The 27,236-nt window shown below is 38.3% G+C and overlaps 1 protein-coding gene across 1 annotated transcript; it reads left to right on the top strand.

Moving 5' to 3' along the window:
• Positions 1–26,322, top strand: LOC134662064 (RING finger protein 17-like). Its single transcript, XM_063518339.1, has 23 exons — positions 1–228; positions 2,374–2,615; positions 2,735–2,816; positions 2,905–3,040; positions 3,179–3,197; positions 3,814–3,945; positions 4,046–4,126; positions 4,363–4,635; positions 4,877–4,968; positions 5,092–5,255; positions 5,657–5,836; positions 6,508–6,585; positions 6,776–6,939; positions 7,660–7,793; positions 8,477–8,611; positions 11,254–11,407; positions 11,906–12,034; positions 12,645–12,741; positions 19,151–19,356; positions 21,790–22,010; positions 22,651–23,440; positions 24,270–24,541; positions 24,922–26,322. Exons 1-23 carry the CDS (start codon positions 171–173, stop codon positions 26,273–26,275), a joined length of 5,193 nt encoding a protein of 1,730 aa, XP_063374409.1. The 5' UTR covers positions 1–170; the 3' UTR covers positions 26,276–26,322.
• Positions 26,323–27,236: the final 914 nt, after the last annotated feature.

The following is a 27,236-nucleotide window of genomic DNA, read 5'->3' as shown; positions in this document are numbered from 1 at the left end:
ACGGCGTGTGCGGTCCGACGAAAATTAGGATTCTGCTGATATTATAATCGGTTTGTGATAGCGACTAGCGTTAATATCTAAGAAACTTATTTCTTGACAATTAGTAATGATTAAATAATAGTATAATGTTAATAATAAAACTAAACTGATACTATCGAAAATTTTACATCATGGACGTAAATATCAAAAAGTCTTGTCCGAACTGCAGTCAACTTTATAATGTAACATGTAAGTATTTTGTTTGTATTTAGATAATGAGTTTTATATCAATAGATCTAAATAGATTAAATGGTATCCTTCTAAAATCAGTATAGTCGAATATCGGTAGCCGGGACTTCCCAGATATTTTTCTGTTTAGTTACAATAAAGAATTAAAGTTAATTAACATAATATCATAATCGATGTTTTGATCCCAGTAATTTTGTGGTTTGTAATTGTGTACATTAACTATAATCACAACACACATACAACAGCAACTATAATCTTTATTACATACATTTTTATGCTTTTCTGACCTTCTGGATGTTTTATGTTTGAAGTAAAATGTTACATACGATACGTTCGTTCCTATTTAAATGAACAGTGTAAAATTGTAAGCATATGACCTATATGGGGTCCTTATAGTTAGTCACTTGTAAATACCTACATTACGTAGGTATGGATATCTGGAATGCTGAATAGACAAAGACATTTTAAATGTAAACTTCATAGTTGTTTTAACTTATCAGCAACTTACTCAGTTTATCAGCACTTGAGATTTGATACCCAGGTTAGGTAGGTAATGCAATCTCGATCTCTTGAGATGTAATTAATACATAAATTTCACAACATAAATATATAAAAGTCCTAGCCAACAGTAATCATAGAAGCCCAGATGAAAAAAGCTTTTAGCTGATTCATTAACATCAATCACAGATTACCCTCTAATTAGATTTAAAAAAATGCATAGGTAGGTTTGTGATAAACTCACAAAAATGCAGATTGTGTTCAAATACCTGCCATAAGACTAGCCATTAAAAATGGCTTATTATTAACCGGGCAACTAAAATATTAAACAGGAACTTTCATTGGGCATATAATAATATAATTTGGCTGTGCATTAATATTTTAGCGCCAAAAAAAATATTTTAGCCTCAAATATAAGCATCATATTATTAAAAAAACCGGCCAAGTGCGAGTCGGACTCGCGCACGGAGGGTTCCGCACCATCAACAAAAAATAGAGCAAAACAAGCAAAAAAACGGTCACCCATCCAAGTACTGACCCCGCCCGACATTGCTTAACTTCAGTCAAAAATCACGTTTGTTATATGGGAGCCCCACTTAAATCATTATTTTATTCTGTTTTTAGTATTTGTTGTTATAGCGGCAACAGAAATACATCATCTGTGAAAATTTCAACTGTCTGGCTATCACGGTTCGTGAGATACAGCCTGGTGACAGACGGACGGACGGACTCACAGCGGAGTCTTAGTAATAGGGTCCCGTTTTTACCCTTTGAGTACGGAACCCTAAAAACTGGCAGCAAAATCAAACCACCCAAAAAATTATAGGGAACTTAAAGTGATAGGTTGGCATCTAAAATAATAAATTGGCAACTAATATTGTAAGCGATCATAAAATTTGGTTGTCATCTAGCTGTTCACACCTAAGTAATCAACTAATCACAACTGAGCATATTGTTTCAGCTAGGTAGTATTTTAACACGAAATCAGTTAAATTTAATGAATATTGGTCACTTTCTACACAAAACACCTCAAATTAATTTACCAATATGCAATGGTCAGTATACTTATAGTCGAAATTTCTAATCATGAAACGCCTAATGGGCATTCTACCATTAGATCTTTAAATTTAATTAATTTTTTAAAATTAAATTAAATGAATTAAATTTAAATTTAAATTTTTAATTTCAATAGTTACCACTGTGTTCTGCTAGAGACAACAGATAGGTGCGACGACGAGCAAAGCGAGGAGGAGCTTGTTAGGTTGACCGTGTAATGACCAAACAAAATATTTTAAAAGAACTTCATTTATAATTAATAGAAATGTGCTTCATAAATGGTCTCCAATATATTAATTCAGTTGCCAAATAAATACTTGGTACCTGCCTAAAAATAATCAAAAGCTGTAGGCATTAAAATACAACTCATTGATATATTTTAAGGCTCCGTTTTTGTTGCCAAAGTATTAATTTTAGTAGCCATTTCTATTTTTTTAAACTACCCAAATTCGATTAATTAGTTGACCGGTTAAATACGTGCCCTTAAAAATTACAGTGAAATTTTATTTTTATAATTATATGGCAAAATATTAGATACTGTATACTGCTCTGTAATTCTGTATCACTAGTATTACTATAAATCATTTACAGGTATTGGGTCACATCTAAAAGGGAACATTCCCTTGTTCTTGACATGCGGCCATACCATGTGTGAGACATGCATTCAGAGCATCATCAAATTTGCCGAGCCTATTGAGTGCAAGGTGTGCCACCAAAGCTCAGAGATGACAATAAGTGACCCGGTCAAACTGGTGAAAAACAAAAGGGACTTTTACAAAATGTTTCCTGTCAACATGTCCATGTTTGGAGAAATCGCGATAGAACTCATGATGGTAAGAAATCATGTTAAATCTTCTCTATTTAGTTTTAAACATTTGGCGTAAGTTTTGTATAGGACCTAATATGGTCCTACACACAAGAAACATTTATTGAACAATGATTTACTTTGCAGGAAGCTGATTGTAAAAATGATCACAGTGAAAATTATTTTGTGGATCTCAAGTCTATTATACAGAACACTGACTACACAACAGGTATTTTTTAAATATTTTGAGTATTGTCTTTGCTTTGAGTTATAAAATGATATGCAGCATTGTTTTCAACCTGGTTTCCATGTTTCAGGAAATTGCATTGAATGCCACCAATTTACCACTAAAATGTGCCAACAGTGCCAAACAATATTATGTGAAAACTGCTTCAACAAGACACACAAAAATTTTGTAGTCTTCAAGACACATGTTCTTCAAAATATAGGCAAGTAACAAGTATATTAGAAGCAATGAAGCAACTGCATTAATATATTCTATCCAGTTAGTGACAATTTCATGTTTGTGTGCATATAGCCAAACTGTTCTCAGAGGTAAAGCAAAATAAACCTTATATCATTGTAAATAAGTTTTTCTCTTCCTAATGTTGTTTTAAGATTAGAGACTGATTTTTGTTTATTGTTACCGTGCATCTAGACCTATATGTACCTGGACATGTTAATTAACTCAAGATAATTTATCATCAGTAACACAAATAGTTGGCCATTCATAAATGTCATTGCAATGAGATAAGGTCTATCCATCTTCTGTTTTTTTTTATTAATCTTAATTTTTAAATGGGTTTTGTCACACAGTGACTATGTCACCCCTGTAGTGAGATCAGTAGCATTACTTACACCACTACATTATTTTTAAGTATAGGTTGCACATCGTCCTGGCCTCGTCTGATAGAGGCGATGCCAGGGCGACATTGCAAGTGTTGCAACTCCCTAAGTTGGTAGTTACATGTAGAGATATGCAAGTTGCGGAAAGTTACCAAAAAGTTGGAAAACTGCTCGGACATTTCACGAAAATTTTCATTTTAAAATGGAAAATTTTGATTCCTATAAAGGATCCGAAAATTTTCCTAGTGGAAATTTCATGATTTTAAAAACTTTCTGACAGCCAATCAGTTTGCATGTGTTGCCTTGCCATTTGTATGTTGTTTATTTAACATAATGTAATAACACATTTTTTTGTAGAACCCTTGATCCATGCCAACCAGTGCAAAATTCACAGTGACAAGACACTTGACTATTTCTGTAAGGACTGTCAGAAGTCTATTTGTATGGACTGCCTAATGGTGGGAGGTGAAAAGTCTTGTAAGAACCACAATGTAGCATCCATGCAAGAAGTGGTGAGTTATCATTATCAGTTTAATTATGACAGTCTTCCTATTCCCATTATGCTTGGTTATATGAATGACATAGTGACTAATGTATTTTTATTATTTTCAGAATGAAGGGTTTCTGGAAGACCTGAATGGGATATTTCCAAAAGTAGACGAAACCTTCAGGAGACTTACCAAAACAGCAGTGGTAAGTTCTTAAGTTGCAGCCATTAAGTAATGTCAAATTATTATTCTACATAGGTACTTGTATGTTTTGCTTAAGTTGCAAGAATACACAGGAATTTGCTGGAATGAGATAGCAACATTCACATTTTATTCTAATATGGCTACTATTCTGCTTATTTATTTTACTATTATAGTGATCGCGTAATTAAAATTAATAAGTGTTCTCAAATACTATTAATACATATTTGGACATTTCAGGATGTAGGGCACCTGTTGTATAACATAGAGAATGAGACTGGATCTGCTTCAGAACTGACACAAATGATTGCCACGGTTGAGCAACACTTTTCAAAACTGAATTCCATAGTACAAAAACATAAGACTGAAGTTACTGAAATTATTACTAAGTTGAAATGTGCTGAAAAAGAATCTCTGTATAAGGTAAAGGAAGATATCACAAAAACAATCAAAAAGGCTAAAGAAGTGATTAATACGATGACTCTTTCACTGGATAAAAAGAAAATGAAACAGGTAAAGGCAAATAAAGTACCTAATTTATTTTTTATATGTTATTCAAAGATTAATAACATGAAAATGAGTTCTCTAGCATGATGTACGATAGTTACGATCACCATATTTTACTATAGGTACTTTCTGACGCGCGACTGTAAGAGACACACATTTCGCGCTCCACAAGCGCAACCATAGTACGCCTGCACACTTTAAATTCTTCAGTTTGCACTTGAGTAACATAACACTATTTTTTTTAAAGTTGAACCTGTGCGTTTTACTGGAAGATGCCAAGCAGATAGCTGAATCGCCATGGTATTTGAACAAAAGCAACCTCAAGGATAAAAGTTTGAAGTAAGCAATACATATTTTGCCTTTATTATCACGTATCAATATGTGCTGTTAGTGAGTATGATTATTGATTATTCTAGGTACATGTAGGTCTGTCATTCTGTTTAGTGAACGTTTGTTTTCCAGTGTGGCTGTCAATGACGATGTTTGTAACCTAATTAGCGATTACATACATTTGGAAGGGAACGTTAAATCGGGCTACAGCTTGATCTCAACAGCGGAATTGGAAGAGGCAACCGAGATACCCCCAGCACCGGTCGCTCCGGTATATCCGCCTGAACTCCCTAAAGGTTTGCTCCTTGATATGATGATGAGAGTGAGTTTTACCTGAAGGCCACGTAGAGACCTTCCTTTTCGTAGGGCGTATTGTCTGAACTTTTGCTTTCCCGCTTCCTTTCCGCGGGTCAACAGTACAGGGGTTCACGGGGCGGACCCTGTGTCCTGAATAAAGAGCTCAAAACTTCAAGAGCTCAATAAAACCTACAAGGTTTCTAGCCCTATATTAACGAACACGGTCACACCATTTAAGAATCTGAATCCGCTCAAACTAAAGTCTATTTTTTTATTCGGTAGACTAAAATGACATTTCATAGTATGAAATGACATTTTATGTTCATACTATGAAATGTCATTTTAGTCTACCGAATAAAAAAATAGACTTTAGACTTGCTCACTATTTACTTTTTTTCAGACGTGCGTCAAAAGAATGCCCCTAAGCAGAAACCGGAAAAGGTGAAACCGCCACCAAAGTCGATGCCTTTCTATGACTCGTCCTCAATGTTCCGTAGCAAGGGCGGCTCGACGTCGTCGATCAACTCGGTCGGGACGGCAGGGAGCGACTCGTCACACATCAGCGGCGCGACTAGATTCAGTAAGTCATTGCCGTTATACAAACAAATCCCGATGTTCAGTAGCAAGTGCGGGTCGACGTCATCGGTCACCGTTGGGACGGCCGGGAGCAATTCGTCGCACGTTAGTCGCGCGACTATAAGTAGATTCAGTACCTAAGTGGTCATTGCCGTTCTGCCAACAAACACCGAAGCTCAGTAGCACGTGCGGGTCGACGTCATCCGTCATCGTAGGGACGGCCGGGAACGATTCGTCACACGTTAGCGGAGCTTTCAGTGCCAAGCGCCCCATTTCCAAAACAAAATTAACACACCTAGCGTTGTTGTTGGCAGTAACGCTTACGGGGTCTATCTAAGTGTAAAACATTAAAGACGGCCCGTTTATTAACTGTGCCTTCGATTTCATATAATTTAGTTTTTTGATTAGAGATTCATCGATTGTGTAAAATGTGTAAAGTTTAAGACAAATTCGTGCATCGAATTTGACAGCTTATAGGTACTGACGGCTCTATACGGCTCCATAAATTATACGGTAACTCTAGTTGCCGTTTGAAACCCAATGACCAAAGAATGTTTCGTGCAGTACACTATAGCACCATTTATTTCAGCTATCAAACTAAGGGGTACGATTTTTTTTTACACAGCTCTTCCTCAATCAATATCGCTGCAGTGAAGCTTTTTGCTTTTATTACAGGTGAAGCTTTGAGTAGGCCCGTGGTACAACCAGTGTCCCCATTTACAGAAAGCAGAGTTCCAAAACAACTTCACGAAGGTACTGTTTTAATTACTTATTTATCAATCTTTCATAAAACTGTAGTAAGGAAAATTGTGTAAAACTAGAAAATAATTGATTTGCCATTCACCTCAACTAATATTGATGCCTTAGTATATTTGTAATAGATTATTGGCTACAATTTACGTAAGAGCCGTATCTTTGAATACTTAATATACTTAATTTACAGGTTCCCAGGAGATGATTTACATCACACATATTGTGGATCCTCATAATTTTTATGTCCAACGAGCTTGCCACCAAACCGTGGTCAAAGAAATGCTGCGAGAGTTCAAAAATGCTGTTTCCTCGCCGAAACCATCCATAGCGCATATTACAGAAGGCAAGTATAATCTACTAGCTGTTGCCCGCGACTTCGTACCCGTAGATTAGTATATTTTCCCCATACAAACTATAGGGGATGAATTTTGAAAAATCCTTTCTTAGTGGACCCCTAGACCTTATAAGGAACCTACTTGCCAAATTTGGACTTTCTAGTCCCAGCGGTTTGGGCTGTGCGTTGATTTAAGTCAGTCAGTCAGGTCTTTCACGTTTATATATATAGATGACTACTAATCTAAACAACCGGACAATTACATCGATATGAGAGAACAATTATAATATGTTCTTGAGAGGCAAATGGACAAAATGCGATCGCAGTAAATGCACAGACCCTTGTCCTTTTGCCATCTTTTCTGTTGAGTTTCGAGTGGGTTTTGGTTGTCACCTGACGATATTGTTTTATATTGTATTCAAAAACTAATTTAATATAGGTATGGCGTTTTAGTGTTTTTACAACACTGTTTCGGGGATTTCGTTGCTGGTCTCGTAGTAAATATTGCTTAAAATTACCTATATATTCACCTCGCAAAGTATGTCTAAAGTTTGTACAACATTTTAGGTTAAGGTTTTGATTTTAGAAGAATAACGCCATGAATATAGTTTGTTAGAGATTTTAATTTATTATTAGGTATCTAACGTGAATTCTTTTGATTCTTCATTTTAATGTGGTTAATGTTATGTTCACTCTAAGATTAAGAAGATGTTTCATAACATTGTTCAGGAAAGTTGTACCTGGCGTTCAACAAAACCGACAACATGTGGCAGCGCTGCCGCATCGTCAGCATCGACCGCAAGAACCCGGCCAAACCGATATGTACTGTGTTCTGTATCGACTTTGGAAGCACCGAAGTCGTTCCTGCCCAAAAGTAAGCTCCTTATCTCATTTGGACGTAATTAAACATAAATGTAGGTACATAACACCATTCTTGGAAATTACGACGTTTTTGCATTGGAATAAAAACCTTTAGAACCCCGTTTTAACAAGTGACATGTTTATTGGCAAGATGTGAAGTCGGTACACGTACTCGTAATCTTAAGGAATGTCGCACATTAATGCTAGCGGCAGCCGTTGAAACTAATTTTACTCCATAAGATTTAACGTAGAAAAGCCCGAAAAATTAAGGCAGCACCAGTCGTGCACCTAGCGAATAGATACCTACGGGGATCATGAACGTGATTGACACGGCTAATGGGGGGTTTTTAGAACCTACCCGAGTATCGGAGCATTCGAGGGTTGAACGCTCCTGATCATTTGAGTGAAATACCATTGTCCTGGTGCCTTGGTTAATCGGAAGTAGCTCAATATTTTAAACGCTAGGTTTGATAATTAGATCCTTTTCCCTAAACGGGCTAAACTTCGCTCAAGTGAGCATACAGTGCAAGCATTTAAGTTATAGCTGGTCAAGCAGATCTTGTCAGTAGAAAAAGGCGGCAAATTTGAAAAATGTAGGCGCGAAGGGATATGGTTCCCTAGAAAATTCGAATTTCGCGCCTTTTTTACTGACAAGATATGCTTGACCAGCTATATTTGTCTTTTAATTGCACTCAGGCTTCGTCTGCTGCAACCAGGCAGAGTTCAGTCGCCGCCGCCGTTAGCAATCAACTGCTGCTTGGCTAACTGTGAGCCCAAGTGTGGCGCTTGGACCAGTGAAGACTCTTACCTCATTCAGAATATTATAAATAAGTAAGTTTCACAATGAAAACAAATATTAAACTCGGCTTGATAATCAGATTAGAGGTTTGTCTTTGTAGCGTATCTACTATTTTATACCGTCAAGCCGGGGTTACATTAGAGCCACGCCGCGTGTCGCAACGCTTTGGATTGCAATCGGTTACATACATTTTGTATGAACGTGGTTACATTAGCTCACGACACGCGGGACTGAGCTAATGTAACCACGTTCATACAAAATGTATGTAACCGATTGCAATCCTACGCGTTGCGACACGCGGCGTGGCTCTAATGTAACCCCGGCTTTATGCTGTCATACATATAGTAAATAGGTGACACTAATACAAAAAAAATTGTTTCTGCATCATTACTGATGAATGAATTTGTGTGCTACTCTGCAGCGGCGCCACCATAATGAATACCAATGAATTATATGGTGAAATGATGTACCTAAAAAGTACATCATGTACCTATAATGTTTATGACTGTACCTGTGATAGGAAACGAAATAATCGGCATTGAAAGTGGCGCCGCTGGGGAGCATACTCCCCAGCGGCGCCACACAGTACTCATAGATAGAAATGATATTAGCTATTTTTATCTTATGTAAATTGATGTACTAATGCTGTTTATTACGTACCTATTGAAAAAAAGAATTATTTTGCATTGATTAGTGATTTTATTTACATTTTTATTCCGCATTCCGCCTAATAGATCAGTCAAATCTTACAAAAAAATCTCCTAAATAAACATTGCGTGATGTAGTTCTATATTTTTGTGTATGTTGTTTGGAGTCCTTGGAGGAATGTGACACTATGCTTTGCAAGCAAAAAAAAGTTGTGCTCCCTTCGTAATTTGCAAAAAACTGCAAAAATTTCGACCTTTTTTCAGTTTTTACACTTTTATTATAAAACTTTGGGTTTTTGGTCAAAGCTTGCTATGTAATGTAGAAAGAACATTAAATTTGGAACAATTTAAGCCCATTTACAGCGCCGTATGTCAAATAGTTCATGAGATATGGAACTTTAAAAAAAGGGTACTTTTTCCTTAGAATGAAATTTTTAGTTTTTCCTATATTTCCCACGGGTTTTAACTAGCAATATCCTATTAGGTACGAGTCTTTACATAGGTGTATAGATTGTCAAACCAAATCGGGAATAGAAGAAGAACTAAAGGAACTAACTGTAGAACTTACTGACCCTTTCTTGCACTTAAATGAAAGGTAATTAAATTTGCTACAACTTTATTCACGCAATATATCTCATAGCATGAGCGGTTGTGCCGATATTTGTCCTGAAATATAGGAAAAACTAAAAATTTCATTCTAAGGAAAAAAATAACCTTTTTTTAAAGTTCCATATCTCATGAACTATTTGACATACGACGCTGTAAATGAACTTAAATTGTTCCAAATTTAATGTTCTTTCAACATTACATAGCAAGCTTTGACCAAAAACCCATAGTTTTATAATAAAAGTGCAAAAACTGAAAAAAGTTCGAAATTTTTGCAGTTTTTTGCAAATTACGAAGGGAGCACAACTTTTTTTTGCTTGCAAAACATAGTGTCACATTCCTCCAAGGACTCCAAACAACATACACAAAAATATAGAACTACATCACGCAATGTTTTTTTAGGAGATTTTTTTGTAAGATTTGACTGATCTATTAGGCGGAATGCGGAATAAAAATGTAAATAAAATCACTAATCAATGCAAAATAATTCTTTTTTTCAATAGGTACGTAATAAACAGCATTAGTACATCAATTTACATAAGAAAAAAATAGCTAATATCATTTCTATCTATGAGTACTGTGTGGCGCCGCTGGGGAGTATGCTCCCCAGCGGCGCCACTTTCAATGCCGATTATTTCGTTTCCTATCACAGGTACAGTCATAAACATTATAGGTACATGATGTACTTTTTAGGTACATCATTTCACCATATAATTCATTGGTATTCATTATGGTGGCGCCGCTGCAGAGTAGCACACATGAATTTCCAATATGACTTGGAACTCCGGCAGCCGTTTAAGAAGTGTAACACTCTTACGGTAGAATTAGCTAGGGCGCATCCCTAAACCGCATATCGTCGCTATACTTACTCAACCTCATATCTGCAACAATCATTTGATGGAAATGTCGCTTTTCTTTCATTCGGAATACGGGTGTTTTGTCATCAAATGAGTGTTGCAGATACGAGGTTGAGTAAGAATAGCGGCGGTATGGTGGAAATATTCGCTGTCCTCGGGTGAAGTCTCGGTAGCTCAGTTGGCAGAGTGATGGGCTAGTAATCCAGCGTCGCGAATTCGCTCGAAACGGTGAATTTTTCCACTTTTAATTTATTTCTGCTTTAAAATTTATAGCATCGGTTAGCAGACGTTTCTGCTTAATAAGAAATTAATAAAGTGACACTTCTAACAGAAAATTATTAATGTAACTGACCCTAACCCTAAACCTGACGAGTAACCCGTACCTTTTAAACGCCACGCCTATCGTGTGTGGCGTGTCATCGTGAACCTTGTCGTAATGCCGTAGCCGTGCGCGTCAGTTGACGTCTTTGGCGGTCAAAGAATTAAATTAAATTTTAAAAAATGCGGTTTCAATTCTCTGGGCCGTAATTCTAGAGAGCAAAGTTAACCCCTAATCGTTTGCAGTAAACAAGCGGTGATATACATCCGCAACATGCAGTCGACGTCGAATTTCGCCATGCGGCTGGTGTGCGACGTGACCACGTTCGAGGACGGCGTGAGTCTGGCGCACGCGCTGCTCTTCCACGAGCGCGCCAAACTCATCAACCCCAAGTTACACGTAAATTCTTATGCTCATACTCTTAAGTGCCACTTGCACCATCCCACTAACCCGGGGTTAACCGGTTAAACCGGTAATCCAGTGTCAAATTGTACTGGTAACTATGGTAACTCCAGGTTTAACCAGTTAACCCCCGGGTTAAAGAATGGTGCAAGTGGCCCTTGAACGTTAGTCGAGTAAATTACCGTAAAACTTTACAACATTGCCCGCTTCTTGCGATTATATAACTTTTTTTTCGAGTTTATTGTTCCATATTGTATTACTTACATATGTATGGCACTCACATACTTTTCTGTGAGTGAGAAAAATACAGTAAAATGTAGATAGAGACTGGATCTTAAATAGGCAGGCTAAAAAGTTCGTTTCCTAGGGATACCATACATACATTAGTTTGCTTTACATTGCTACTGAGATATCCAGCTTGACAGACTATAGTTACAGTATTTACTTATTTAGTACCTAGTATTTCATGATAATCATGATATGAACTTTTTTCAGTACCCAAAAATATCCGGATTGAGAGAAAAACCAAAATTGTTCATGGTGAACAATAATTTAAAACTGAAGTCAAAAGAAGAAGTTTACATAACGCATATCTATAGCCCTGACAAGTTTTATGTGCGAGAGGTATGTTGAGTATCAGAACAAGCTTTATATTTTACAAGCTTTTACTTAACTTGCAAGTTAAATTTGGCCCACTTCCCGAAGCCACAGAATAAATAATAGTACTAGGTACAGAAGACTCGCTCTCTAACAAAACGCGTCTGTTACGATTAGCATAGATCCATATCTATGCTAATCGTAACAGACGCTAGGTGGCGACAACGCCACGCGCGGCTTATGGCTTTCCCCAAAATTGGGGCGGAACGGATGTACTTTTAGCTACCTGTAGCAAAGCGACGAAATCGCGGAGTGAGCCACGCCTGCCGAAGCTGAAGCTTTGAAGCTGACATTCTGTGTGTAAGTCGGGTGACAATGCAATATTATGGTACCATGGAGCTGATCTGATGATGGAGACAGGAGGTGGCCATAGGAACTCTGTGATAAAACAGCGCAACCTGATTGTGTTTGGGGATTTTAGAATTGTCTCGATGAGTATTAGTTGTCTGTGGAAAGAAAAGTACAGTCAGCGATAAAATCTTGTACCAAAAATGAATTTTTGCTGAAAACTTATTAAATGAACATTTTCATTAAATAAAAGTGATAAAAGTGATATAATAAATGATTTTGGTTTTAGCGCCACTTACAGAGCGCTTTCGAAAAACTGACCGAGGATTTGGAGCAAGAGTACAGTTTGGCTCTTAACTCTGAGAGCGTGCATCTCCCGGAAGTCGGTAAGATCTACTTCTAGTATAAAAAAAAAATATATATATTTCAGACAATTAACTGTCCATATTTTAAATTAAATTAAATTAAAATTAACTCGCGTGATATTAAGAGTCCTTAGTCCTACAAGCGAGCGTTTTTTGCAATCTGTTACCTTTTTCATTCAAGATTACGACGTAACTATTAGTATTCATTCAAAAACTGATAACGTACTTAAATAATCATTTCTTAAACTAGCAAGTAAGACCGTTCAAGTTGACATTTTCTCTTTTTAAACCTAAAATAAATGAGTTTTCTTGGGAGGCTTTTTCAAAATTTGCAGTGAGAACTGTCGTTTCGGTTCTCAATTTTGCAGTAAACAAGAATCATTTGATACAGAAATGATTACAATTCAATTCACCATATCTTTTACGAGCGGCTAAGACTATTGAAAATCAAAGATTCATTAAAAAAAATGGATATTTAACCTTCCGAACTTTCTTCATTTTTTGGGTGAAAACAGGGTTACATTATATTTTTTTATCGCAAATTGTACTATTATTTTGCCCTAAAAATAATATTATAGCAAACTATAACTATACGTTAACCCATAAAAAAATAATCATAACTATAGGACCTACCTTGCCGTAAATTTATATTATTTTAAAACACGTATAAATCACGCTGCACCGACGCCGCGCGCTCATTCTCCGCCGAGGCGGCTTAGGGGACGGACCTGTGCTCGATCGTCAGGCGTTCGGTGACTATGGTGCGTTCGTAAACAGCCAGAGAGTTCCGAGAAGTGCTGTATACAGCGACTAGAAAATCTTGATACAAATAAGTACATTTTTTACACCATATTTAATTTCAACAACAGACTCTCGCTAGGTGATAGGTTTTCAGTGTTACTTGAATACTGGTTAGGTTTTGCATTATTATTATACCCGGACGACCTGGATAATGTCCAGGTTCTCATGATGGAGTCAGGAGTTGGTCACCGAACTCCTAATCTACTCATCATAACTCCATCGTGTTTGGGCTCAATAGATTTGCCTCGACGAGCACCTTCGTTCTAGATGAGGTCCAGGTTCTCATGATGGAGTCAGGAGTTGGTCACCAGAACTCCTAATCTACATATTATCACTCCATCGTGTTTGGGCTCATTAGATTTGCCCTGACGAGCACTATATATCTTGAGGAGGTCCAGGGTCTCATGATGGAGTCAGGAGTCGGTCACCAGAACTCCTAATCTACTCATCATAACTCCATCGTATTTAGGATTATTAGATTTGTCCTGACGAGCACCATCTATCTAGATGAGGTCCAGGGTCTCATGATGGAGTCAGGAGTTGGTCACCAGAACTCCTAATCTACTTATCATAACTCCATCGTGTTTGGGCGCATTCGATTTGCCTTGACGAGCACCATCTATCTAGATGAGGTCCAGGTTCTCATAATGGAGTCAGGAGTTGGTCACCAGAACTCCTTATCTACTCATCATAACTATATCGTGTTTGGGCTCAATAGCTTTGCCCTGACGAGTACCATCGATCTAGATGAGGTCCAGGGCACAGGGCTATATTATAGTTCTTACGAACAGATACTTATCTCTCAAAGAAAACTCAAATGCCTACCGTTTTAATACCTACACAAAAATACAATGGAATGACCCTCAACGCACCGCTCCCCGCACCGCGCGCACCGGCACAAAGCCGTAGGGTTGCCGACGCTTAGAAATTATTTTACAAATAAGTACCTACCTACTTACCTAAACTATAGATTGTATGAAAGATACCTACCTACTTACCTAAGGTACAAATATAAGTTTTATTAATTGTAAAATAACTATGAGCAAGATAAGTTGCAATAAGTAATTAATAATTATAATATTCCTTTTATCATTATTAATTACTTATAAATTTATTTTATTATTCTCTTTATTTATATTTTGTCTTAAGTTAGGGTTTTTCCTTATTTTATTATTTATTATGATGAGTGACTGCGAAATATTTTAAAAGGTCATATCTCCCTACAGTAACCGTAGTGTTTACGCCGTTTTATAAACCGCGTAGACACTACGCGGTTTATAAAACGGCGTACTACGTAGCTTGCGACTATCGTAAAAAAAATTGGTATAAGTACTTATATTGAGAACGTCTAATAGTTACTTTTCCTATCAATCGGTAGAGCAAACACGGATTTTTTTATTAGTTTTTTTTGTTTCTGCATCCATCCACAATTCCACACTACAACATGTGTTATTTGTTCGTGAAGAAGACATTTATTTCGCATACATTTTGGCATATTCGAGCGCCGGCGACCAACTAGCTTGATTTTCTACCGTGAACGGGAAGAGATTCGTAGGTATAAATCCGTGCTCGCGCGGAGAGTTCCATAGGCCTGAGCGCCTACCGCGAACCACGTTCGACGTGTTGCCTCTCTGTCGCACTTGTAAATTCGTACGTAAGTGTGACAGGGAGGTAACACGTCGAACGTGGTTCGCGGTAGGCCCTCTGTCCAGGGTATCTTGATGGAGTGGAGCGAAGATGGCATAATATAAATAATCGGATTTCGGTATTGACCCCGACGAGGCCATCAAACAAAAAAAAATGTGGAATGTAGTCAACGGTATCATGGTTTTAAATAAAAACAATGACTGGTTTTAACAGATAGGGCCAGTTGCATATCACAAATAAAGAAACATGTTTATTTGCAGTATGGACGGGCCCCGACTTTCCCCTAAAAACAGAAATAGTACAAAAAGACGACAATTTGTAGGCAGCAAAAATGTAAACAAAACTCATGGTTTGTCATGGTTTGTAAAAAAAAAACAACGGGTTGCACTCCGGGAGTGCCGGCAGAAGTGAAAACTCAATGACTAGTGCAAAATGTCTGCAGCACTATGTATAATTGATGTTAATGCCATCTAGCGTTATTTCGTCGCATTACTTGAAACCCCTAAGCACATCACTGTTGGTACTCGAGTTATATTAATACCGGTTAGAGGGAAACTCACTAGATGGCATTTAAATCAATAAAGAAAAACTCAATAACATTGTAACAGTTTTTTGATCAGGTCACGTGACCGTAAGACGGACACGTGATCTGTCGCGAGTTTAACATTTTTTCCCCACCTCAAAAAGTGCACAGCGCCGCTAAAGAAGTTTGAAAATACAACACTACTACAATGACGAATATTAGTAGTAAGGTTTATTCGGGTAATTCCGAAAATCATTGTATAATCACTCATATTCCGTTGTAGTAAGAGTCAGCTTTCGGAATTATCCGCCACTATTCGTTCATTCGGAAATACCCGAATACACCTTATTCATAAGAAGAGTGATTGTCACAATAATTCCATGCCAGAGGTAAATATTGTTATTATTTACTCGCCTCTGGTTATATATTATCCCAACACATACACTCTATTGACTACTACCATGCTTATAAAATAAAATAAAGAGTGCCAATATAACGCTAAAAATAATGTTACTTTGCAATTAAATTGAAAAGTATCAATATTATTCTCGCCTGCGTTGAAACGCGCTTAACTTTGCCGGCGCTCGCGTACCGAGCGCCAACGCCATCTATCGAGTGTTATTTCGTGAAATCGGTGAACGCTCTAAGGAATAAGGCCTCTTAATCTAAATTTTAAACTAAAGGGTACATGGTGTAGCAATGTTTGTACAGTCAGCTGCAGAGAAAAGGTACCACCCCTGCATACAAACTTCTATGTAGCGGTGGTACCTTTTCTTTGCAGCTGACTGTACTTTAATTTATTTTTATTGAGAAATAAACAGTCTCATAATAAACATAAATGAGTAACTTAGCTAATAGCTACAAATTGATTTTGTTATAGACCTATAGTTTCCTAATTTACAAATATGGAGGTACAATTGAAAAATAATAATAGTACCTAAAGTCTATTTTTTTATTCGGTAGACTGAAATGACAGTTCATAGTATGAACATAAAATGTCATTCCATACTTTGAAATGTCATTTTAGTCTACCAAATAAAAAAATAGACTTTTTTAATAAAAAATGTACGGTTCTCTTTAAGAGACCTAATGAACTGCCATAAAAGTCTGCGTCCATACATTTACCATTGTACTGCTTACATGCGCGCCCAACATACGGATGCTGTGCGTGTTTCGATTTGCTGTTAGGAATGCTAAATAATGCCTTACTGCGACAATTACGTTCATTCCTACGGGGGACCAATTCATATTTACACGTGAGATTTAATAGGTCGCTGTTAATATCATCATAATTAGCTGAATAGAATTTATATATAAGAGTTTTAGCGGGTTTTATTGGCGCAGTTTTTATTTATTAATTAAGTTTTAAATTTAATAATAATGCCGCGTGGTGTACATCCACTGGAGTCAAAGGAATATCACACATGGTGACTGTACAAAGCTCGTTACTAAATATGAGGTCAAGGACTCGATTATTGACATTAAGAATGTTGTTAAATTGATTTAAATTACTGAGCGCCATAAAATCATGCACAAATGGGGTTGGCAACTGTCAAAAGTTTGCATAGATGGCGCCATCATAGCTTGCCCCTTTTTCTATGAGATTTGGCTTAAAAGGCTGGCATCCAGGGCATTAAAAAAACAAAATTTTGAGACAATTATAGGGATTGATAGGGCAAGACATAGCCTTATAAATGGCACAGATGGAGTGTTCGTACATACCATGTGAAGCCATTTCAAGTGCGACGTCACGTCGCACTCGTGTCACCGTATTCGAACTGCCCTGGCAGTTCTCAAGGTCAAATTGGTTTGTGTACACCTCCCGTTTAAAAATCAAAAACACAGGAAAGATGGTTGTTTGTGCAGTGAATGGGTGTCACAACGCATCATATCATAAAAACAAACAGACTGACATTACATTTCACGCGTAAGTATCGAGTGATATTTTTACGTAATCGTAAATACAAAAATCCTAAGTTTCTTCAGCCGCCATTTCTTATAAATGTTGCCAGTGTAGTGATTTTTTTTCCCTCAAAATGAGACGTGACGTTTACATTCTAAAATAAATACGCTTAATAAAGTTCCTTGTATAATTGCATAAAAATTATATATGTTTAAGTATTTCATTATTTTATTTCAATTTATGTATTATTTTATGCACATTTTAAATAAAAAATAGTCAAAATGTATCCGTTTTTTTATTGAAAACTTATTTCACAAAGTACAGAAATGCAAAAAATCCTTAAGGAACATAAAAAGCTTTTGCTACAAAATTAAATCTACACACATACAAATTATTAATAACCAAGTGTGAAGGATGTGGTTAAAATACCCCACTTTGAGAGAAATATCAATATACTGGCAACACGTTTTTGTATATATGTGTGTGTTGCTGAGCGTAAAACACGAGCCTCGCACGCACACATCGATCGAGTTTCGGCTTCACTTTTGACAGGTCAGCCGTATGGGGACTATCTGGATTTGTTAGATGTATTTTCCGATATTTTTTTTTTCTTGTATAATAAATTCCGATCGTCTTTTTTCCCTGTATAAAAATTTCCGCACGCCTTTTTTCCCTATAGATATATTTCCTGGTATATTTTTTTTCTTGTATATATAAATCTGAACGCCTTCTTTCCGTATAGACATATTTTCCGATAGATTTATTTTCTTATACACAAATATCTGAACGCCTTCTTTCCCTGTATTTTTGTTGTTTAACGAAAAATTTCATGGTCATTCATTTTACTAGGGGCAAAACTTCTTATTTGCTTGGACCCTGTTTGCAATCTTGTGTGGAATATTTTGTGTATCATGGTTAGTTATCTTTAAAGGAATTTTACCAATCAGTAATCAAATCAAACGAGTGAAACGTTGTACTTAGTTAGGCACTTGACAGAAGTACGCCTATTAATCCTCTATACAGTTTATACGTGTAGATAACTTTCTGTCTATTTAGTTTATTACATTGCGAATACATATTATATAATTTTCTATCAAGAATCATATCTATTTTAAAATTTCTGATCAGGAAAAAAGACAGCCGGGAATTTGTCCCCTAGTAAAATTAAGGACTATAAAATATTGCATTATGTTAAAAAAATACAGGGAAAGAAGGCGTTCAGATATTTGTGTATAAGAAAATAAATCTATCGGAAAATATGTCTATACGGAAAGAAGGCGTTCAGATTTATATATACAAGAAAAAAAATATACCAGGAAATATATCTATAGGGAAAAAAGGCGTGCGGAAATTTTTATACAGGGAAAAAAGACGATCGGAATTTATTATACAAGAAAAAAAATATATCGGAAAATACATCTAACAAATCAATTTTATTTCTTCATAAATTTTGAAGAATTGACCTTCGAAAATAAAAGAAAAAAATTGTATCGATATCAGCGTTCATGCTTAGTGTCCTCTAGCACGTTTTAATACAACTGTCATTCTCGGTGCAGGCGTGGTATACGTGGTGAACACGGAGACGGGGCGGCCCACACAGGCTACGGCGACGGCGGCGGCGGCGTGGGCTCGGGCGCTGGTGCTGGAGCTGCCGGGCCGCGAGCGCGTGCGCGTGCTGCTGGTGGACACGGGCGCCGCGCAGCTCGTGCACTGGCGCGCGCTGCGCCCCGTGCGCCCGCACTTCACGCAGCTGCGCGCGCTGGTGGGTAACACTGCCTCATGTCACATTATACAGGGTGGATTTTCTTTTTGGGTCAGTGTGGGCAGCTACCAAATCCCGTGCTGCTACGAGAAAATGGTCTTAGAAGACCTTCCCTCGATTTCAAATTAATGAAGATTGGTTTTTACAGATTTTGAAAAAAAAACATACAGGGTGCGAGAAAAAGGTCATTTTAGACAAACTTTTTTTTTGATGCCAATCGATCCCATTCCTATTGAGGATCAAAAGCTTGTATGGAACCAAAAAAAATATTTCCGGCTAGAAAAGCCACAAATCGAGGAAAACTTTTCCCATACAATTTGTATGAAAATGAAAACTTTTATTTTTCACATGCTATTTTTGTATGCCAATCGATTTCATTCCTATCCAGTATCAATAGTTTCCTAGGGGTCAACTTACGGTAATGTACTAAAAAGTCACAAATTAAAAAAAAAAAAAACTTTTTCCTTACATTTACTATGGAGAAAACGTGAAATTTTGATTTGAATTTTGAATTTTGATCGAGACGTTTAAAATTATGCATGGATATTACGACTGTCCAGAGCTAAGCGACCTGTTCACTCGAAACCCAAACACGCGCACAAGAGGACACTACCTTAAACTAGTAACAACAAAGCATAAAACAAATATCGGGAAAAACTTTATTGCAAATCGTATAGTAAATGCTTGGAACAAATTACCCTCTGAAGTTGTGAACTCTACAAGTGTGAATCAATTTAAAAATAGACTCGACAAACTATCAAAACAGTGAAATCGTGCTAAGTGAACTATGATTTAGACGCACCAGCATCAGCTGCCTGTCTAAAATGAAATAATAATAATAATGCCTGCTGAAACCGGTTTATGGGTATCTATTTATGTACCCATGAATGGGTTCCAGCAGGCGTTCTACATGACATCAAAGCTCTCCAAACGGCCTCTACGTGTTGGATCTATATCCCCACGCACGCCTTATAAATGACCGGGCTTAAAACCCGAGAGTTTGTAACGGAGATACAAATAATAATAATAATAATCTGTCCTTAACAGTCTTTTGTCAGGAGGCAACAAAGTGCGCGCCTTCAACGCCTGGGTAATGCCCCTACTCACATACTCCTTTGGCATACTAAGGTGGACTCAGACCGAGCTGGACGCTCTGGATCGGAGGGTCCGATCACTGCTCACCGCACATCGCATGCTACACCCACGCTCGTCAGTTATGAGATTGTACATCCCACGGAAATGTGGAGGCCGAGGCTTCCTAAACGCCAAGGATCTCCACAACCGCGAGGTGTACAATCTCAGGAATTATTTCCTTAACAACGAGTGTGGGATGCATCGTGATGTGGTGGCAGTAGACAGGAACCTCACGCCGCTCTCCTTGGCAAACGAGAACTGGCGCAAACCTGTGGTACTAAGTACTGCGGATCGCAAGGCGGCATGGGAGAGTAAGGTGCTACACGGGCGGTTCTACAAGGCCCTCACGGGACCCGATGTGGACCTGCTCGCGTCGGTGAACTGGTTACGATTCGGGGACCTCTTCGGAGAAACCGAGGGTTTTGCCTGTGCAATTGCGGACGAAGTAATGATGACGAACAACTATCGGAAATATATCCTGAAGGACGGTACGGTCGACATTTGTCGGGCATGCCGCCGTCCCGGAGAGTCACTCAGGCATATCATTTCCGGTTGTACTCATCTTGCTAACGGCGAGTACTTGCACAGACATAATCTCGTAGCCAGGATTATTCACCAGCAGCTTGCTCTTCTATACGGCCTTGTGGACCGCGAAGTACCGTACTACAAGTATTCACCTGCGCAAGTTCTCGAGAATGGTCGTGCCACGCTCTATTGGGATCGATCTATCATCACTGACAGGACTATTGTAGCCAATAAGCCTGACATTGTGATAATAAATCGAGCGCAACGCCGGGCCGTGCTCGTTGACATCACCATCCCCCATGATGAGAATCTCGTGAAAGCCGAGAAGGACAAGTCTAGTAAGTACCTAGACTTGGCTCACGAGATAACCGCCATGTGGGATGTTGATTCGACGATCATTGTCCCGATAGTTGTTTCAGCGAACGGTCTAATAGCGAAGAGTCTCGACCAACATCTTGAGAGACTCTCGCTAGGTGGTTGGATCAAGGGTCAGATGCAGAAGGCGGTGATCTTGGACACGGCGCGGATAGTCCGCCGGTTCCTCTCTCTGCAGCCCTGACCACCGGCAGCTTGGGCCTTGCCCCGCTGCTGGCGGCACCCTAGGTTAGGTTTTTTTATAATATGTTTATACGTATTTTGTATTGTTTTTGTAAGTGTTTTTGTATTTTATTTTTATATCCATATTATAAAATAACCTAGCCTAAGAGTTCAAATAAATAAAGAGAATAATAATAATAATTTAATTCACATTTTTCTTGTTAAAATGTTTACTAGGCGACGGAATGTCACCTCGCCGGAGTGACACCGTTGAACAAGAAATGGAGCGCGGCCTCCGTGGCGCTCCTGCACCGCTTCGAGGAGCGCGCGCTGGAGCTGCACGTGGAGGACAACCGCAACCGCGGCTCGCTCGGCGTCACGCTCTACGACAACACCGAGGACGAGCTCGTCTGCGTCAACAACGAGATGATCAAATACAAGTTCGCGATCACCTTTGGGTAAGCTTCAACTTAAGAGCCAACAGGAGCTAAGATTTAAATATTTTAGGTAAATATACCCGTCTCGCTAACGGAAGCGGCTCCTAAAACTAGTGCGATAAGGACAAGGCGAAAAATCCTGCGTAAAAATCTCAAAAATCGAGGTTTCGTACTCGACTGTTTCCTCCTCCAAAACTTAACCAATCGTAACCAAATTTGGAAATCTAAATGATAATGACATTATCTGTGTCGGACCGTTTTGCTTTTTTGACTAATTGATATCAGTTTTGAATAGCACGCCTCTCATTGCGGCATAGTCAATTAGGCCATTTTGGCCATTTTTGAAGGGCTCTAGCGCCTTAAAAAACAAAAATATCAAAAAAATCAAAACGGTCCGACACAGATATTGACAATATTAATCTGTGTTGAAAAAATCATTGCTCTAGCTTCAAAACCGTTACGTTACGTTTGTATGGAGAAATGACCACTCCTGTTGGCTCTTAACTTCAACAAGAAAGAGTGGATAAGTCGGACGACCTCGTTCGACCCTCGGCCCCCACCGCTGCTGAAATACAATATTTTAGACAAATTAAACATATTTATATCAGATATCATTTGGTATTTGTTTGATTTCATAATTGATTCTTGTATTGGTTTTCAGTCTCTTTAGATTCAACTTGAGCGACAGCGAAAGTCAAGGTGCAACACACAAGGGTCCGCAAGACGAAACAAAGAAATCAGAACCTAAGCGTAATGCTAAAAAAATAAAAATACTGAGCCACGATGATGATGCCAAAGTAGATGATGACACCAAGGTAGATGAAAAGAATTTGGAAGCTAAGGATAAGGGTCCACTCAGGCTCGAAGCCAAGTTGCTGCAGTACCAGTCGCCTTCTCTGCTCTACGTGTCGCTAGTTCACCAGCAGAAGACGTTCAATCTCTTATTTGAGAAAATACAAACAGAATACTCAAAGGCAAATTCTGAAAATGACAAAAAGGATTGGAAGGAAGGGGACAGATGTTGCGCATTCTGTGAGGAATCCAAAACGTGGCGGCGAGCTGTCATCGTAGAGTTAGTAGACAACAAAGCTAAGTTGTTCTATTCTGATTTTGCACTGGTCGAGGCAGTACCTCTCGATAATTTAAGAGTGTTGACCCCTGACTTCGAATCTTTGGGAGACGCCGCGATCAAATGCCATTTGTCCGGAGTGATGCCGGCAGTCGGCACCGAATGGCCTTCACTCACTAAAGAGTATCTCAAAGAACTACTGGAAGTTTACAAAAGGGTGTTTATAACCAAAATAGGGAACTTCAAGGACAGGAGTATGCCTGTGGAGTTATGGGTGTACCATACAACACAGGGCGGTGCTCTGGAGCCCGACACGTCGGAGTGGCGCTGCCTAAACCTGAAAATAATTGAACAAGGTCTGGCTATACCAGACAAATCTGAGGTAATTATCTTTACGTTGTTACAATATTTACATTCATAAATACTGTTAACTGGGTTTTAAGTTTTGAAAATAGGACCCCAGTTCAGTAAGGTTAAAGGTACCTTCGTTCGCTAATACCCCTCTCAATTCGACTCCTCTGCCTCGCTACGCACATCAACCGTAAGTCACATTGAAAAACCAGTTTAAAGTTTGCATTTATTGTGCGCGAATACGCTATCAATAGGGATGATGACACATGTTGAATTTTATAACAAAATCTAGTAAAATAGATAGCAAACGAGCAATTTATCACAATAATGTGGATATTAAAATAAAATATTGAAAAATTACAAATATACAGGACCTGAAAGTTTCAAAATTTAAGTTTTTTTTAACTTCCAAAAACGATAAAAGTAAGGGTACCATTCGATTCCTTACATTTCATCCAAAAAAATATTGTATAGCAACTATATACATAAACGCAATATTTCACCGACAAAAACGCAACTTTCTTGTTTTGTCCATACTATAAGATGGGCGATGACGTCACGGCCTCTGGCCGTTTTGTATAGGGCGTTTCGCGAGTGAAGTGCGACTGTCGGACTTTGACTACAATTTCTGACTTTTGTGTTACTTTAATGCGGACCCATTGCATTAAAGTAACACAAAAGTCAGAAATTGTAGTCAAAGTCCGACATATAGACATTTGATCCTAAAAACAAACCCGATCGATTGATACCATAAAAAAAATAGTCATGTAGCCTATTGAATGAGTTTTCGATTGTCACTTACGATTATTATGTTATATGTGACGATACGTTTAAGGTTTCACAGGATATTTTATTTTTAGACTGCCGCAGAGGAATCAAACGCTAAGAACGACGACGACGAAATGTTGTCGTTCGGGAACTTGACGGGTTCGGTGCGCGAGTGGCTGCAGCTAGAGCCGCTGCCGACCAAGCCGCTGGTGCAGCCGGACGTGACGGGCGCCTCCACCCCCGAGATGGACGACGTCAACGCTGACATCGACCAGGTGCAGGCCGGCTGTTCCAGTACTGTGTTCATATCTGATTGGCTGCCTGCTGAGCCTTTGCCGACCAACGAGTTCACTGGGGTGCCAACGTAAGTTTATATCAATATTAAAACGTAAAAACAAACAATGAATACGGTCGAAGAGTATGGAAATACATTGTACCGCGTATATTGAATAGATTTCCAAATGAATTAATAAGCTCATTAGAAGGTCGAACAGGTGGGCACGCTAGATGCATTACAAAGAAACACATGCTTAAAATGACAGAAAAATTTAATTCCTAATCTTGTAACATTATATTGAAATATGTAATTGTACTGTATAATTAATTAATACCTATAGATTGACTCCTAAAGTTAAAAAAAACTGATGCTCAAACTCAATAACCTCTCTGGTGAGCGTGCGCAGTATGCTTCTGCATTCTTATATTACAGTTACATAGTTTGTTAAATGAAATGTTATGTTACAGGTACATCGACAATGATGGTGTAGTCTTCCTACATCAGCTGGCGCAGGAAGAGACGCTGGAGCTTATCCGCAAGGCGCTCGAGGTACGCTTCAAGAAGCCCGACCCTAAGGCCAAGTACGCGAAGTGGACCGTGGGCGAGCCGTGCGTGGCGCTGTACTTCCTGGACAACCGTTTCTACAGGGGGCGAGTGTTGGAAGTCAACACAGACACGTCCTCCTGTGTAGTCCAGTACGTAGATTACGGCAATGAAGAAATCTGCTCGTTTGTCAACATGAGGAAGAGCATTGCCCTTCATCAGATACCCATACAGGCCCATAAGTGCATCCTGGCTCGAATTCGCCCAATAGGCAATCAGTGGGATAGAACAACGTTGGATTACATACACAAATCAGTCGTAGAGAAACACTGTTTGGTCAAATTATCTGGAGAACGTGTCGGCGATCTCTTGCCGATAGAGCTGAAATATGACAAATTGTGGATAAACGACCACCTGGCCGACTTCGAGATGGCAGAGTATACCGACGGATCTAAAACCGTGGTTAAGAAATTCGCGCCAAACCCAAATTTAAAGACCCGAAACGAAGACCTGAAATCTGACTCGGGGCCAGATTATATCGTCGATGAAGATGCCGATAGCGCGGAGCGCCTGTCGTCACACGATTGTTCCTTCGACGCAAAGTCTTTCGAGACTGCTGATTGGAATTTGCTCATGGAACAAGAAGGCCAGTCAAAACACGAAAAAATGCTGACTTATACAAAAAATGATAAAAAAGAATTCCTATCTAATATTATAATTATAAATGATTCAGATACTCTGGAATTAGCTGTTGTTCATAACGACGAAGATAATTTGTTATATGATGAGATGTTCCAATGCTTGCAAAATGAAGCTGCCGATTTGCCGCCGCTGAACGGAATATATGAAGATAAACCATGCATTGCTCTGTTTCACGACGAAACCGGCCAACCAGGGTGGTACAGAGCGGCTATACAACGATACAGTAAATCAAAAGGACTCATTAAAGTACGCTATGTTGATTATGGCAATACTGACGTCGTTTCTACATCGAATGTGAAAGAAATAAATGAAAATTGGTTGAAATTGCCACCTGCCAGCATACAGGCTAATTTATATGAAGTCAAAGTAAATCCCCACGTGGACATGAATATTGTTTCGACTAAATTTATTGAAACATTCCTGGACAAGGGGCCATTCCAGACTAAAATCATAACCTATGAAAATTCTATACCCCAAGTAGAACTTAGAAATGAAGACGGTAAACTTGTTTACAGCAAGCTCATAAGCAGCGGATATTTGATTGAGAATGATTTGTGTATCAATGACAAATTTTAGTTCTTTTTATCATTTAAACAAGTCCAAAACCTTGGGCCTGAACGAATTATCTTGTTTCTTAACCCCTGGTGGGCAATGCTTTTTTTTAATCGGATTAGGGTGGTATTCTTTCTGTCCAATTTCTTTGTCCAATGTCATGGAATACCACCCTTAGGAAACCCAATAAGAGGTCCCTCAAGAATTCCAAAGCAATCTGTGGTTGGTTTGACTAATGTTGATTAATGTAGAAAAGTTACAATGAAAAAAACAGTGATGTTCAGAGTTAGTTTTGTTGGTCTTTTTAATTTTATTAAGTGTTCACATAACTATAAGTACCTTCAAGCATTATCTGTTACTAGATATTGCTATTAATTAATTATGATTAAGTTAGAAAGATGTTACGAGTATCTACCTATTGTTTTGTTGTGTTATGAACGATTAAAAGTCAATCTATGATAATGTGTTGTTATTAGACTGTTCCAAACTTGCAAAAGGAGTTGGGAAGACAGGAGACTTGTAAATTGTTCGAAAGACTACCTTTCGGCAAAGATTAGACCATGTCTGTGACCCAATTGCCTTAGGGGGAATTATTTTTGTAACCACAAGCTGATTTTGGGTTCTTTCAACCTGTTACCACCAAGTTGTTACTACTGGTAACAGCTGGTACTTTGAATAATTTTACGGTTTAGAGTTTAGACTCACTTGTTTTTGTTTGTTGTATGTCTCACAACAGTTTAAATTCGATTAGCTGGTACTTTTTTATCATATTTTAGCATTGGGATCAACTGAGAAAAAATCTCACTAGTTGCCCCCAAAGTGAGTTGGTGGTAACTAGTGGGAAAGAAAGAAAGTGGGTAAGAAAAAATCCCAGTTGTCCCAATTGTCCGTTGTCCACTGGTAACATTTTTTATAAACTATTCTATAGTCTGACATCCGAATCCAATAAAATGTTGCGAACTTGGGACCTTTAACCTATATGAGC

The sequence above is a fragment of the Cydia amplana genome, chromosome 2, assembly GCF_948474715.1.
Source record: "Cydia amplana chromosome 2, ilCydAmpl1.1, whole genome shotgun sequence".
NCBI classification, from domain to species: Eukaryota; Metazoa; Arthropoda; class Insecta; order Lepidoptera; family Tortricidae; genus Cydia; species Cydia amplana.
The sequence above is the reverse complement of the archived record's forward strand: the minus strand, read 5'-3'. Positions and strand labels throughout refer to the sequence as shown.